This window comes from Aedes aegypti, chromosome 1 (genome assembly GCF_002204515.2).
Source record: "Aedes aegypti strain LVP_AGWG chromosome 1, AaegL5.0 Primary Assembly, whole genome shotgun sequence".
NCBI lineage: Eukaryota > Metazoa > Arthropoda > Insecta > Diptera > Culicidae > Aedes > Aedes aegypti.
In genome coordinates, this window is record NC_035107.1 from 211,836,533 (window position 1) to 211,852,355 (window position 15,823).

General features: G+C 39.4%; 1 protein-coding gene across 3 annotated transcripts in view; it reads left to right on the top strand.

Annotated features, from left to right (window-relative positions):
- The window catches only part of LOC110681520 (glycerol-3-phosphate acyltransferase 1, mitochondrial-like), a 110,778-nt gene that overhangs the window by 51,856 nt on the left and 43,099 nt on the right, over positions 1 to 15,823 (top strand). For 2 of the 3 annotated variants that reach the window (XM_021857470.1, XM_021857472.1), the window contains exon 1: positions 647 to 1,338. The exons of the other annotated variant lie outside the window; for it this stretch is intronic. In XM_021857470.1, the coding sequence (XP_021713162.1) occupies positions 1,274 to 1,338 (65 nt within the window). In that variant the 5' untranslated portion in view covers positions 647 to 1,273. Of the gene's footprint in view, positions 1 to 646; positions 1,339 to 15,823 lie in introns of those variants that run through there. 3 annotated transcript variants of the gene reach the window in all.

The window sequence follows — 15,823 nt, forward strand, 5'->3', positions numbered from 1 at the left end:
CCAAGAAAAACCCAAAAAATCAAACTTTCTCGAGACGAATTGACAGCAGCAAAATTTTACACGTCCGTCCATTTTCGCGCACCGCCTTCTCTTTTTTTCTGGAATATCAATATATTCATTGAAATCCCAGAAATTACAAAAAAAAAAAACAATCTTAATGGAATCATTAATTTTTTTTACCGAAACCCAAAAATATTACTGAATTCCTAAGGATTCTTTAAATAAAGGCAGTCCCATATCCAATCTAACAGTGGTTTCTTAGTTAAGTACAGAGGATTCATCGGTTTCCTTAAAACAATCCCCAAAATCCCTTCCATTCCCAAATTGACCTGCATTCGGACACAGCCGGCGCCGTTATCGTTTTTTAGTAGTTACACATTGCGGATGCTACTGACCACGGGTAGCATCTGTCCCACTCCAGAGACGTATTAGCGACGCACGAAGGGCGTTCCGATTTACTCCTATTCAGCCTTTAGTATACTTCTGTGTACTTATCAGTCCTACTCAGCTCGCCCGTTTGGCTGTATACTTAAAGGTACGCGACGAACCAAAGTATTCTCGACGGCGAGTAGTATGTAGTAGCGTTCTTTACTCACACTTTCAACCCGTGCGATTTACTCAAGGCAACAAAACATTGGCGCTGCTCATCGCAGATTTTCAGTCGCATTTCGCGGGTCGCCATGTTCGGATCGGAAGTGGATTGATTCTTGGCCCTTGGTCAGTTTGTCGTGCAAAGTTGTTCATAGGTCGGTGATAAGGCGCGCTTCGGTACTTCGGTCCGGACGATCGGTCAGTCAGTGGTGAAATTTTGAACCGGTGCCAAAAGTGATCGTCATTCGGCGGCGGTGGCGTGATCATCTATATCTGCTGGGTCGCAGACTCGGGGGATCCGAAAATAAAAAGGGGTCAAGCAACCCCACACCCCGTTCAAAGCGAAGGTTTCCGGTGCAAGTGTGTGGCGTCGAATTTCCCTTTCGGTTTCGCGCATGAATGATTTGGGTACGACACGAAGGGTACCCCCAATTGCATTGACGAGAGAAGACCTCGGCTGGTGTGTGAAGAAAATTGGCTGTGGTGAACAGCGAAGTGAGTGTGGTGAATTCAGAAAAGCTCTCTTGCGTTGATCGACGTCGTCGTCGTCGGGAAAATCTTCCGCTGAAGAAGGGTATGATTGTACCGAAGAAAAAAGCCGACGCTTGATATCTCTGGATTGTGTGTGAACAGGTGTTTTCATTGATTCTACACGAGAAGACGCCGAGTACAAAGTTTCAAAATGATCGGCATCGTGGAGGTGTTACTATTCCTCTGCGTAGTTGGATACTTCTTCAACAAGAGCAGGTATGACGATCTTCACCTTGTCTAACGAGAGAGTCAACAAAACCGTCTGTTGTCAATAAACTGTTGTTGACTGCGAAACAAAGACTCGCTATCGATTTGGAAGTCCCATCTAATCGTTCCGGAAGCTCGCAGAAACAACCCCATTGAGTGTAATCGCTTTCTTTATGTTCTAGTCAGCGCTTGTAAAAGAGGCCCGGACTTGAAGGGTGATGGAGTCAAGAGAATCTTGATGTAATAAGGAGCGCCTCTCAAGTTTTCATTAAAATTATTAAAAACAGTTTGAAATACTTTTTTATCATTTTGTTTCAAGACAAATTCTGATCAGAAGAAAATAGCAAACTTATATAAATCACATACTAATCTGAGCAACAGTAAACTAGCCCTTACTCGATATTTCGTATTTCGATATCGAGTTAGAGAACCATAGTAAAAGTTGGTTTTCATGGCTACCTCGATCGCAATTGCACTCTATACCTCCCTAACTCGATGGTCCCTTCAACATCGATTTATGGAGAGTTGACTGTAATATATCTCAACTTGTTATTGATTTGCTACTTATTTTTTTTTTAGTTTTTCTTGTAGACAAATCTACCGAAAAGTTTTTCATCGTTCAATATAATTTAATTATCATTCGGGACCACAAAAATATATGTACCAAAAAAGTGGATCATGGGTTAGTCACTTCTTCTTCTTCTTCTTCTTGGCATTAACGTCCTCACTGGGACAGAGCCTGCTTCTCAGCTTAGTGTTCTTATGAGCACTTCCACAGTTATTAACTGAGTGCTTTCTTTGCCAAAGTTGCCATTTTTGCATTCGTATATCGCGGGCAGGTACAATTATACTCTATGCCCAGGGAAGTCTAGGAAATTTCCATTACGAAAAGATCCTGGGGACCGACCGGGAATTGAACCCAGACACCTTCAGCATGGCTTTGCTTTGTAGCCGCGGACTCTAACCACTCGGCTAAGGAAGCCCCCAAGTGGGTTAGTCACCTATCTTGTTAATCTAACTGGTTATGTGATACTTTTTTATGCTTATGTTCAAAATAGGTAAACTTAGAACGAAGCCACACATAACATTTTCAAGAGCACAAGACTTGAGAACCAAACAGCGCTCCGCGTTGAAAATTTATCCCACCATCAAGCCAGTAATTTGATTGATTTTTAACGCGAACTGTTATCAGATTCTCCAGTCTTGTGCACTTGAAAAATCAAAGTTTGGCTTCATTTTATAATCACCTTTCACGATTGTTATTATGCGTTGTGTTTGGATGGGCATCTAAGAAAGAGGTATGAATAAAATGTATTCGTTGGGTTTACTATATTTTGGGTAGTGAATGCTACGATAATTATACTGTTTTCTAGGAATTTCGGGATGTCGATGGGAATTCAGATATTTGTGAAGTAATTCTGAATTTGTAGTCAATGACATCCCGTATTCTCAGATTTCCTTTGGAATTCCTGTAAGAACTTTGGGATTTCGATTGGCATTGTAGATTTGTTATGATAATTCTGGAATTTTAAAAACCATTCTAGGAGTATTGTGGAAATATTATAAATCTGGTAAGAACTCTATAATTCGGGTGGGAATGGGATTTCGGTTATTAATCTCTTGGAATTCTATGAGTGTTCGGTAGGTTGGAAAACAAAGCTCTCAAAACAGTTGCGTAATGAGGAAGCTTTGCGTAATGAATCATTACAGCACTGGTTTCAGTTGCGTAATGACTATTCCCGCACTGCATACTTCAGTGCAGGAAAGTAGGCCGTTTCATGACAGATTGACATGATGAAAAGTAGCCTATTACGATGAGAAATTGCAAAAAATCTATTTTCGACATCGCATTTCTTGTGAAAAATCTTACCGCGGTGTTCCCGCATTTGATATTTGCATTTTAATTGAGCAAGATTTTTTATTTTGAGCTTGATCTGTTACAACGAAACTATATTTGATTTTTCCTCAAATATTGCAAAATTCTTGGCTTGAAATCTACACAATTGGTTTTTTTTTCTCTATCTGGATGCGCCACTGCGACCATTATTTAGATCTATTGTGACATTACCCGTAGAGTAAGGTGGGGCAAAAGTTCGACCTTAGTGGTATAATCAAAGTTTCCAGGAAAACAATAGCAGTTAAAACAAAACAAATACCATACAGTGAACCAGCAACATATTGGCTATAATTTTGCTGAACAAACTTGTGTCAAAATATTTACCCATTTTTAGTTATAACAATTTCAAAATTGATTGTCTTATTCGAACTTTTGCCCCACCGGTGGGGCAAGAGTTCGATTCTAGTGTGGGGCAAAAGTTCGCTGGCTAAAACACAAAATATCGATCCTTTTATGACAGGCATATTTTACACCAGCCGTAAACTTAAGTTCAACGAATAATACACACTAAATTTTCATCAAAAAATTGCCCAAAACCGGGTTGATTGTAATATACTCAATAATAGCAGGTTTTTGTAAAACTAAGTGGAAATGTAAAATTTTGGTGACAGTTTTCACACGATCAGACAAATTTAACTAAATTTGAAGATAACATGTGGATTTTAGGCAATTTGCAAATTTTTCCGTGATTTTATACATGGGTCGAACTTTTGCCCCGCTGATTCGAACTTTTGCCCCACTATGGGCCAAAAATTGTTTTCAAGCATTTATGCAAAAACTAATACACCACAAAGCAACCTTATGTTAGGCCTCGGAACGCCCTTACATAAAATATTGAAAAAGATTTTATCTTCAATTGGTTCCATGCAACGAAAGTTTGACCAAAAATTACAATATTCACGTCGAAAAACAACAAATAGCCATAACTTTTCCATATCTCAATCAATTTTTATGATATTTGGAGTGAAAGTCTCTTGCTTGAATAGCATTCGAATCACCATGACATTTATAAGATTTGTTTTGAATTGAGCTAGAAATCTTAAAAAGAAACTCTTACCCCACTCGAACTTTTGCCCCACTTTACTCTATCCTTAGTGTATAGTGCATGTCGCATTACTCAATTTCCATGGATAGGTAATGAAGCATCGATTTATGTACAGTTCTTGTTTTGATTTCTCAGAGATTGATAAAAATCCAATATGATGAAAAGGTCCCGCTATTTACACCCTTCATAGAGACTTACATCTCAGCGAAGGCGCGCCCCTTAGCAAACATAATCAATTTAATTAATCTGAGGAAACAAATCGGTACTACTAATATTTGACCAAGCAACGGAACTCTAGTCCCATCCTTGTTTCGCTTTTAGTTTAGTCCCAGAAAAATACTAAAAAGGGGCTTTGTACTAGCAGCAAAACCGAATCAAGCTAGAAAACTTGTTTAGTAATTAGAATTCACGTGAGTCCTTGAATTACCAGTACTTAATAGTGCTTGTTGAGTTAATACTCATGACTGTTATCCTGGCTTCAAGTGTAGTTCAAGTGTTTTACGGTTCTTTTGAAAATTTTCCATTCTGCGGTAGCCGCCAAGTTCTAACGCAGCTGTCAAAGTTCTACCGCAGGCTTGAAAATCGTTGTATCATTGAAGGAAGCCGTCTAATCAAAATATGCTAGTAGAGTCCAAAGCATTGAAGAACAAAAGAAAACAACAGTCATTAGCGTGGTTTCCAAGGTATCATCGCAGCCGATCTATGATGCTTTGTGAAAATCAGTAAAGTGACAGCTGCGGTAGACTTCTGTTCAACTGTAGAACGGAAAATTATCTCTAAAATTGCATTAAAATAGATTCAACTTCAGAAACTGTTGCCAGTAACAAGGACTTTGTACCGCGAACCCTTGAATTACCAAAACAAGACCGATAGGGTAACGGTCGTATTTTGGACCCCCTAAGGAAGTGATTTTAGCTTTTTGTTTCAATTAATCAATTTCCCAGCATAATCAGGTCAAAGAACATGTCAAAATGTAGAGAAAAACTCCCTCTAAGAGATAAAAATGCCCTTACGGTCATCTAGGATCCAAAAAACGTCGAAAATAATTGAATTTTGAAGCACTGTTTCTCATTATTTTGGACACACCAATACATGTTGGACCCATAAAATATATATTTTGGACCCCCGATATTTTTATCGTTTGGTGACAAAGTCCACGACACTGGTTGTATAATATTCTTGCCCATAGTCTAATCAATCGATTGGCAATGGAAAACCGAAGGAATTCTACCGTTTAAGTTCCAAAATTTGAAAAAAGTTTTTGTTTACATTTTACAAATTTCTGACGGCTTCAATTTCTGTGTGTAACATGTTGTAACGGTTGCATGGATAAACCGATACAATTTAATTTATTTCTGATAAAATAAACACATTTTCTACGTAAAAACGGTTGATGCAAGTGCGGAATAGTCCTATCTTTCCAAATGACATGCGAATTGAGTTGGTCTTTCGATTTAAACTGGGAAATTTGCAGGAAAATGGCCCAGGGGGTCCAAAATATATAGGGGTCCAAAATATATTGGTTACCCTATATTTCATTCTTAAGCTTTCATCAATGTTTTTAAATGGACTAACCACAAGTTCAGTACACTCGGAAATATTCAAAATATTGATAAATCTTGTGAAATATTCTTAATTTTGTATCACATTATCAAAATTTCGTTTATTATTATCAGAGTCTTTTGGACGAGAGTAAGTATCCCTATAAAACTTTTACATTCTGAAAGTGAGGGGGATTTCTACAAGTTCGAATTTCATCCAGAATGAGTCGAAAAAAATAAAGATCGTGCTCGATAGTCTTCGATTTGGATTAAATTTTGCACATGTTTTTGGTATGGTAGAATAAGTGTTTTCCATAGAAAAAATGATCATTTTGACTCAAGTGTAACTTTTGAAAATGGCCTATAAATTTTTACATGCAACTTATTTGAAAAATTCTAACTCCGAAACTGTTGATTTTAAAGAAAAATGTTCTATGAAGAAGTTGTAGTGAATCGTTTGGACTATAAGATTTTTTCTCATCATCAAGGATAATAAGTAAGTGGAAAGAAATATGGTCTTTACTCACGAAAACGTGTTATCATTAATGGAGAAACGCGTATAACTTATGAAAATTACTACCGCAAAGCTAAACATTACATATAATTTGCAATTGGATTAGATGGACAAATTTATGTGAAGATTTGCGAAAAAGTTACACGTCTTCTCAGTGAGAATCGAACTCACGACTCCCCGATCTCTAGTTGGGGCGCGTTACCACTACGCCATGAGAGGACTCATGAACGCAGAAGTTAACCTGAATTCGATTTCAGCTGAATAATCACGTGGTCCTTTTTCGCTAAGGCAGCGTCCATTTATTACGTAACGCTTAAATTGGAAATTTCTGACCCCGTCCCCCTCCCGTCCGTAACGCTTTTTGTATGAATTTTTTAAAAATTTTGTATGAGCCGTAACGCTTAAGCCTACTCCCCCTCTCCCTAAAGCGTTACGTAATTTGTGGATGCCGCCTAAGTGCACCTCTTTCGGATGAATTAGATGCCCATCCAAACACAACGCTTTCTATATATATATCCAATGCCTAGCCCGAGAGCGCATTGTTTTTTTAAGTATAGGAATAGCACACTACACTAGCCAGCAACTGCGTTGGCTGAGGTTTCTGAGTCCTCTCATGGCGTAGTGGTAACGCGCCCCAACTAGAGATCGGGGAGTCGTGAGTTAGATTCTCACTGAGAAGATGTGTAACTTTTTCGCAAATCTTCACATCAATTTGTCCATCTAATCCAATTGCAAATTATATGTAATGTTTAGCTTTTCGGTAGTTGTTAAACTTCCACTCGGCTGGTTAGCCGTAAACCACGATTCATAATTTAAAACAAGTATTTATGAAAATGGCCTATTTTAATATTTAAACAATATTTTTTGCGTTAAACTCGATATAATTCGAAAATGGCTTCTTCTTGAGAAATTATTCATATAATCATTATGGCTTAGAATCATTTCAAGATGCTTACTGTATCATCAGAACGTATTTATTTTGACAAAAAATCAAAATTTTGAAAGTCGACCAAAAGTTGTTCTTAGAAAAATTGTTTTATTAAAAATTCCTCCATCATGAAACTTTGTCCCAAACATCTTTTTACTATCAAGATTCTATGGTGAAAATTTAAAAAAATATTAAAAATGGGGTTTTTGTGTAATTTAAAATTCAAGTTTTATGTTTGATTTTTCTATGAAAATAAATAACATATTTTTTCAGTGTATTCTTATAGTCCAAACGGTTCACTACAACTTCTTCATATAACATTTTTCTCTAAAATCCACAGTTTCGGAGTTAGAATTTTTCAAATAGGTTGCATGCAATAATTTATAGGCCATTTTCGAAAGTTACACTTGAGTCTAAATGATCATTTTTTTCTATGGAAAACACTTATTCTACCATACCAAAAATATGTGCAAAATTTAATCCAAATTGAAGATGGTCGAGTTCTGTGACTGACCGATTTGACATGGAATCCGTCTTTAAGAGTTGTTTTTCATCCATCTAATTCCAGAGAACCCGATTTTTTTTAGCTAAAACTGTCCTAAAAAAATGTATGGGTTAATTATCCCGGACAGAGTTTTGGACCTTGCAATTAGAAAATCCTAATACAAATTTCGAGATCCACCATATCGTCGAATACGTCAAAGATGAATTAAAACCATCTCAATATTTTCAATAACACAAATTTAGAAAACAAAACAGTGGTATAAAATGAAAATCAATCGATCGAACCAACGAGTTACTAATCAGATATTCAACGCGATCGGTTGTTTTGATCTCAAAATTTATAGGGTGCAGAACTACTTAGGTACTTCTATGATTAATTTTGGAATGTTTTATTTATATAACGAATAATGTGGCCAAATATGGGCTCTGTAGCTTTCAGAAAAAAAAAAACTGCCGAAGTGAATCAAAAGTGCCAAGAATAGAAGCCGACTCTTCACTCTTGAAAAATTCTGGAATGGCTTAAAAGCGTTTTTTTTGTCTGTTGCTCAGGCTTAGACCATGGGTTGGTCCATCTTGCCTTAAAAGCGTATTTTGAAGCAAAAAGTTGAGATATTTAAACCTTAAATCCAGCTACTTCATGTTCACTTGGACCCCCAGAAGCTACTGTGAAAAGATGAGCAGAATGCTTCAACTTTAAGAGGGGGTTAAACAAGCTTGAAGTTTGTATGAACAGGGCTGGTAGCAAGTCACTTTTTAGTGACTTGGTCACTTTTTTCGACCTGGTTACTAAAAAGTCACTATTTCCATCAAAAAGTCACTAAAGTCACTTTTTTCAGGAAAATGGTCACTAAAGTCACTTTTTTCTTGATCTGATGCCAATGACAAGTTAGGCTTTAATAGCTTTTCAAAATCAAACAGAAAGAAGATTATTGATTCAAGAAAAATAAAGACTTTCCTATGAAAAATGTCAACATTTCCTATAATAATTTTTAGAGAAGATTCTGGCAAAACTTAGAAAGCATCTTTGGGAAGATATTTTTGTCCGAAATATTTTATTAAATTTTGGCAAAAACCAGGACCAATATCTGTTGTGAGTAATCTACAGCTACAGGGTGTCCGCAAATTATCCGTACAAACTTTGAAGACATGGCTCTATACAACCAGGCATATTAAATTCAATATTCTTGCATGGTTTTAACCATTGGCTTATTATATTCTTAAAAAGTAGGTTTGACACATTTCTGATTTCAAATATTTGTAAAACCGAGCCAAATATGTTGAGGTATCTCAAACGGAGCTGTTTTTCGAGCTTCATGACGGAAGAGAAATGTCTGTAGAACTCACTGGATTTGAACCGTATGATTTCACTGCGGAACACGGTTTTGTCTCAAGCACCAAAATACCGCTATTTACTTAATTAAGGGTTGCTGAATCCATTACCATTTTCAGAAATATCCTAGCACGTCTAGTTTTTGAGATGTTGGCAGTTGAAAATGCTAAATTTGACTATTTCAGCCAACTTGCATGCAAGTTTGCCAGCTTGTATGGCAATTTATTTACTTAATTTGCCTCAGAACTCAAACATCATGTGTATAACAATTCTAATCTACAAAGTTCATCAGAATTCCGATGCTCAAAAGTTATTTTCTGTTGGGATAGAAAAGTATTGTATTTTTCCATATAAGAGAAACGAAGAACTTTGTATGGAGACTATAAGCATGTTGAAAAAATCGATGTAATCTAACTTTAACCGTGTAATTTCAACCAAATTAAATATGAAATGAAAGTTATAGTCTTATTTTGCATGATTGCATAAAATTGTTTAAATTTTATGTGAACATCAATGAAACCAATGTTTTATGCAACTTTGGCGACCTGTAGCTAAAAATTGTGACGTGCTGGAACATTTCTGAGAACGGCATTAGATTCAGCAGCCCCAAATCTACTAGAGACACATGATTTGATCCTTGAGACACGCAAAAATGTAATTTTTGTTCCGCTGTGTTTTCTATTTCCAGTCTAACTTGAAGCCACTAAACTGTAGGTTACTTCAAATAATAATTGGACATTTGGATTTATCGCTTTTAGATTTTAGGGATAACACATCTCCAGTATGACTAGCGAAGCTCAGGAAAAACGTCTCCGAAAAAAATAAATTTGATTATCTCAGTAACAAGCAATCAATTCAAAATTATTTAAAGTTGTATGTTGTGTAAGCGCATAGATGTATTATGAAAGGTACATGGACATTAATTCTTCATTGTTTTCAATGCGAGATCATCTTTCCCTATATTTTGCTGTTCGGATAATTTGCGGACACCCTGTATAGAAGAAATCTTGAACCCGCTTTCTCAAATAACATCATCAAAACTCCTCCGGAAGAAAAGCCAGAGACGGCTAGGAATGAAAAAAAAAATCAAAGAATTGGTTCAGAAATTACATTAGAAATTCCAACAAATAAACAATTGATTAACCCTTGAACGTGTTTTATTACAAGACTTTCATCAACTCTCGAAAACTTATTCATATAGACTCAAGTCAAAAAAGTATACAAACTTACTTTATCGATCCTACGTGTTTCGTAGACGAAATTCTACACGTTTCGCTCTGAAACAATTCGATTTTTAATTTTCGGATTAACAAAACGACGAAAGTATTTTCAACTTTCGCAACCTAACCACTACTTTCGCCGCCCCGCTGTATGGAGAGACAAAGTGACTTAACCACGAATCAAAACAAAACACTACTTGAGTCGATTTCACACTGGTAGAAAAACGTCGCAAGTAACTGAATAAAACGGCTTATCATTTTGTCATAGAGTTAATGTGTGAAATAATAGGAACTCCATAGTTTTTGAACGCGAGCTAATTGTATGCAAAATTTAAGCAATGTACACGTCGAAAAAATGTTAAAAAGGTGATTCATTTTAAAACAGTTTTAGAAGACAGGTTGTGATTCTTCTGAATTAATTTTGTCAAAACCGTATGGAAGTTACTTACGTCGATTTGAAAAAGTAATCGAAAACTATTTATGTAGAAAAAACACGTTTCTTTAATGAGTGTTTGTACATTGTTTGACGATAGTTAATTATTAATAGTGATATCAGTGACCATTCCCTAACGTCAAATCTACCTGTTTATAAATTTCAGCGATTTCTATCGTTTACTGTTTGCTATATAATCTAAGTAAGCAAAATTAGTCATTTCAGGGTCGTAGATCAGATAAAACGTGAAGTTGCGAGTCGTCACTGAGTAATATGATTATTTTCAATAACAGTCATCTTATTCGGTTTGTCTCGTATTCGTCAATAATCAATTGTGTTCTGAAGTTATTGTTTATTTGCAAGAAACGGTTTAATTTAACAGAAATTCTGCCACAGATTAGCAGTTTCGTCAACAACCAAAATTTTTCCCTCGATTTATTCACCAGATTTGTTGAGACCACATGATGGCGCTAGCTAAAAAACATGGTTTTCTGATTCCCCTAAGCGACTATGACGTTCTATAGATCATACGATGGTTCTCAATTCTGATGATTTGTAATATTAATGTCTTTGGCAAAGTTGCTCATTAGTCTAAAGGCTATACACTATATGTTTGCTTTGTTGAACATTCTGGGGATCCCAAAACACAAACAACGTAGCTTTTTTCGCACAGAGAGAAGGTTAATTTACACATAGAACGTATTTCCATTTCAAGTCATTTTTGTGACTTATACTTGTAGTTTTCAAGTCACTTTTAGGTCACTTTTTGGTCACTGTGGTAGTTATGTTATAGCTGAGTAGGCCATGCTATACAAAAATGATGATTATCATTCAATCTGTCAAGTGCACAAGTACCACATTGGCGATGAGCAAGAACCCAAGAACAACGGATAAACCAGTCGGAAGTTGGATCAGAATAGATCTCAAGGCATCTATAAAGGGTAACTATAAACGTTTGATTTTCCGAAAGATAGAATCTCATCAGATCAGACTCGAGGGAAAAAGAAAAGTCTCGCCTCAATTGAGGGAGATGCCTTAGCGGTGGATGCAAATGCACCCGGAGAAGGCAAGAAAGACTCGCCTCAAAGGAGGGAGACGCCTTAACGGTGGATGAAAATCCATCCGGAGGAGGCAAGAATGTTTCGCCTCAATGAAGGGAAACGCCTTAACGGAAGATGAAAATCCTACCGGAGAAGGCAAGCATATCTCGCCTCAATGGAGGGAAATGCCTAAAGGACGGATGAAAATCCATCAGGAAAAGGAAAAAATGGACTAAAGGAACGTAGAAGAAAATTTGAAAATTTGACCGCACCATCAAAGAGGTAGAAAAGAATACACATGTCAAAACCGGATATAAATTCGTGTTTCTATGGTACATAAATTTCCCATTGAAGGAAAAAGATGAGTAAATGTTTAAGTGAAAAATTCATAAAAAAAGAGACCTACGTGCTCAATAAAAGTGGCAAATATTCATCTTAACGTGCATAAAAGAGATCAAACACAGGATTGATCTGAATGATTATACGCAGGAACGACGTTGAAAATCGCTGAAAAAATAATCAATGCCATACAAGATCATCTCTTGTTATAGAAAAGGAGATGTGGTAGTTATGTATATAGCTGAGTAGGCCATGCTATACAAAAATGATGATTGTCATTCAATCTGTCAAGTGCACAAGTACCACAGTCACTATTTAGTCACTTTTTTGATCGTTTTGGTCACTAAAGTCACTATTATTTCACTGTCTGACTGCTACCAGCCCTTTTTTTTTTTGTTTTTTACAAGGGGGAAATCTGCAAACAGATCCCCTGAGAAGATAACTCAGGGAATGCGGGGATGACGCACCAACGACGACCCGCTAAAACCAGCCTATGCACTGTGCTTGAGCAATTCATTTAGAATTGCTCAAGTGGTGAACAGTGCTTCGACATGACCCTTGGACTCAGACCCTCATCTCCCCGGAACCACCTTACGGTATTTCTTCGGGAAGGGACCAGTGCATATAGCACAACACGTGTAGCAGAAGTAGCCTAGGCAAACTGCTTCTCCTAGCCGACTTAAACAATGTTACAAGGGACCAGCCTCGGCAGGGCTAATCCTCTGCAGCCAACTCTTGGTCGGCGCGCCATAGACGCTGCAATTCTAACATAATGTGAGTGACAGCCGTAGTTACTGCATTCCAGCACTCGGCATCCGCACACATTCTCTCTATAATATTGTCGGGGGACGTGTCCCCTCCGCATGTAGTGAGCATGCGACCTCTCACAACAATGAAACGGGGGCAATCGAACACGACATGCTCCGCTGTTTCCTCTACACCAGCACAATTGGGGCACGCAGGAGATTCTGAGTGCCCGAACCTATGCAGGTACTGTCTATAGCAACAATGTCCTGACAGAAACTGCGTCAGGTGGAAGTTCACTTCCCCATGGCTTCTACCATACCAATCTGACACATTTGGTATTAGTCGATGGGTCCATCTACCCTTAGTGGAGTTATCCCATTCCTGCTGCCAGCTTCTGAGCGTTTCCTCTTTACACGTGTCGCGGACTCCTCTGGTACCCCTTTGGTTGAAGCATTGAACATCTTCCTTGATGATGAGCCCGATGGGCGTCATCCCGGCTATGATGCACACGGCCTCTTTAGATACCGTCCGGTATGCACTTGCTACTCTTAAGCACATTATCCTGTACGTGCTTTCCAACCGCTTTAGGTTTCTGTTCGTTCTAAGCGCTTTTGACCAGATTGGTCCTCCATACCTTAGTATGGATAGCGCCACGCTTGCCAGCAGCTTGCGTTTGCTGGCAATTACAGCAGAGCTGTTAGACATCATCCTCGAAAGCGCCGCTATAGCCGTAGATGCCCTTTTACAGGCATATTCAACGTGGCTAGCGAAGCTCAGCTTGTCATCGATCATTACCCCAAGATGCCTAAGGGATCGCTTGGACTCTATGGTGCAATCACCTACCGAGATAAGCGCCCGTTGCTCGGACTTGCGGTTGTTGACCACCACCACCTCAGTCTTGTGACGGGCCAGTCCTAGTTTCCTAGACTTCATCCATTCCTCAACCAGGGAAATAGAGTGCGCTGCTGTCAATTCTACTTCCTCCATCGATTCACCATAGACCACTAGGGTGATATCGTCGGCGAAGCCAACAATCTTAACACCCGTCGGAAGGGGCAGCCTCAGTAAGTCATCGTACATCGCATTCCATAATAGCGGGCCCAGGATTGAACCTTGAGGTACTCCCGCGGTAATTCGAACGCTTTTCTGCCCCTCCTCTGTGTCATACAGTAGAATCCTACCATCAAAATAGCTTTCTAGAAGCTTACACAACTGCACCGGTACCTTGAGGCGGTGAAGCGCGTGTGCTATTGCTTCCCAGCTTGCGCTGTTGAACGCATTCTTCACATCCAGAGTGACAACCGCGCAGTAACGGATGCCGCTCCTTTTATGCTCGATTGCCACCTCAGCTGTTTGAACGACCGACTGGATGGCGTCCAGAGTAGATTTACCTTTTCTGAATCCAAACTGGTTGTTGGACAGGCCGTCCACACTCTCCGTATACGGTACTAGTCTGTTGAGAATCAACCTCTCCAATAACTTCTCCGTCGTATCTAGTAGACAGATAGGTCTATACGCCGACGGGTCACCTGGTGGTTTCCCCGCCTTTGGTAGTAGCACCAATTTCTGTCGCTTCCATACATCCGGGAAGATTCCTTGATCAATGCAGCGTTGCATCGTGGTTCTGAACATGTCCGGATCCGTGTTCACTGCCGCTTTTAAGGCAACATTCGGGATACCATCGGGTCCCGGTGCCTTGTTTGACGCGAATGATTTCACGACTTCTGCCAGCTCTTCGTTCGTCACTCTCGCCACTTCTTCTTCTTCATCTGCCGCATACGGCGCTGGGGGCCATGGGCTTATGGGATGGTGCGGGAAAAGTACATCGATTATCGATCGCAGCAACTCGGGCGATTTCTCTTGGGGCGCTATGGCTCCTTTGGTCTTAGCCATTACCACTCTGTAGGCGTCACCCCATGGACTAGAATTGGCACTCTCGCATAGGCTTTCAAAGCATGCCCGTTTCCGACTCTTGATTTCCTTTTTGAGAGCCAACTTTGCCTCTCTGAATGCTGCACCGCGTTCCTCGTTTTGTGCTTCTGTGCGTGCGCGTTGCATTCTTCGTCTAGCCCGAAGGCAGATTGCTCGAAGATTTGCAATTGATTCGCACCACCAATACACCGGCGGCCTTTTCTCTCTAGGAGGGGCTTTTCTCGGCATGGAAGCATCACACGCTCGTGATATCACAGCAACTAGCTCTTCACCGTTTAGGTCCAGAGTGTTCCGTTCGCGCCTCAGGGCTTCAGTGAATACTTCGCCGTCGAAGCGCGCTGTTTTCCATCCTCGGGCTTGGGTCGAGTTACATCGCGCTGCCTTCCGCCCGCCTGGTATTATACTATAGCGAATCGATTGATGATCGCTATGAGTATAACCGTCATCAACGCGCCAGTTCATGGTACCTAAAAGGTTAGGACTACAAAACGTCACGTCGATAATCGATTCTGCACCATTTCTGCGGAAGGTACTCACTGTACCCACATTTGCCAGCTCTACATTTAAAGCGGCCAGGGATTCCAGCAATAGTTGGCCTCTTTGATTGGTGCAGCGGCTACCCCACTCCACTGCCCATGCATTAAAGTCGCCAGCTATCACTACTGGCTGCCGATTAGCTAGTTCGGCTATCATCCTGTCGACCATGTGGGAAAATTCCTCAATCGACCACCTTGGGGGCGCGTAACAACTGCAATAGAACACGCCGTTGATTTTTGCTATCGCAAAACCGTCATTTGAGCTAGAGACTACTTCTTGGATTGGGTATCGTCCTGTCGTCCCTATAGCTGCTAACTGTTGAGACCTATCCGCCACCCAGTTCCCGTTGTTGGCTGGTATGCGGTATGGGTCCGATAGTAACACCACGTCAGTCTTGGTTTCCGAGACTGACTGCCAAAGCAGCTGCTGGGCTGCATCACAGTGGTTTAAATTTAACTGTGTTACTTCCGTTTTGGCTGCTTTGATA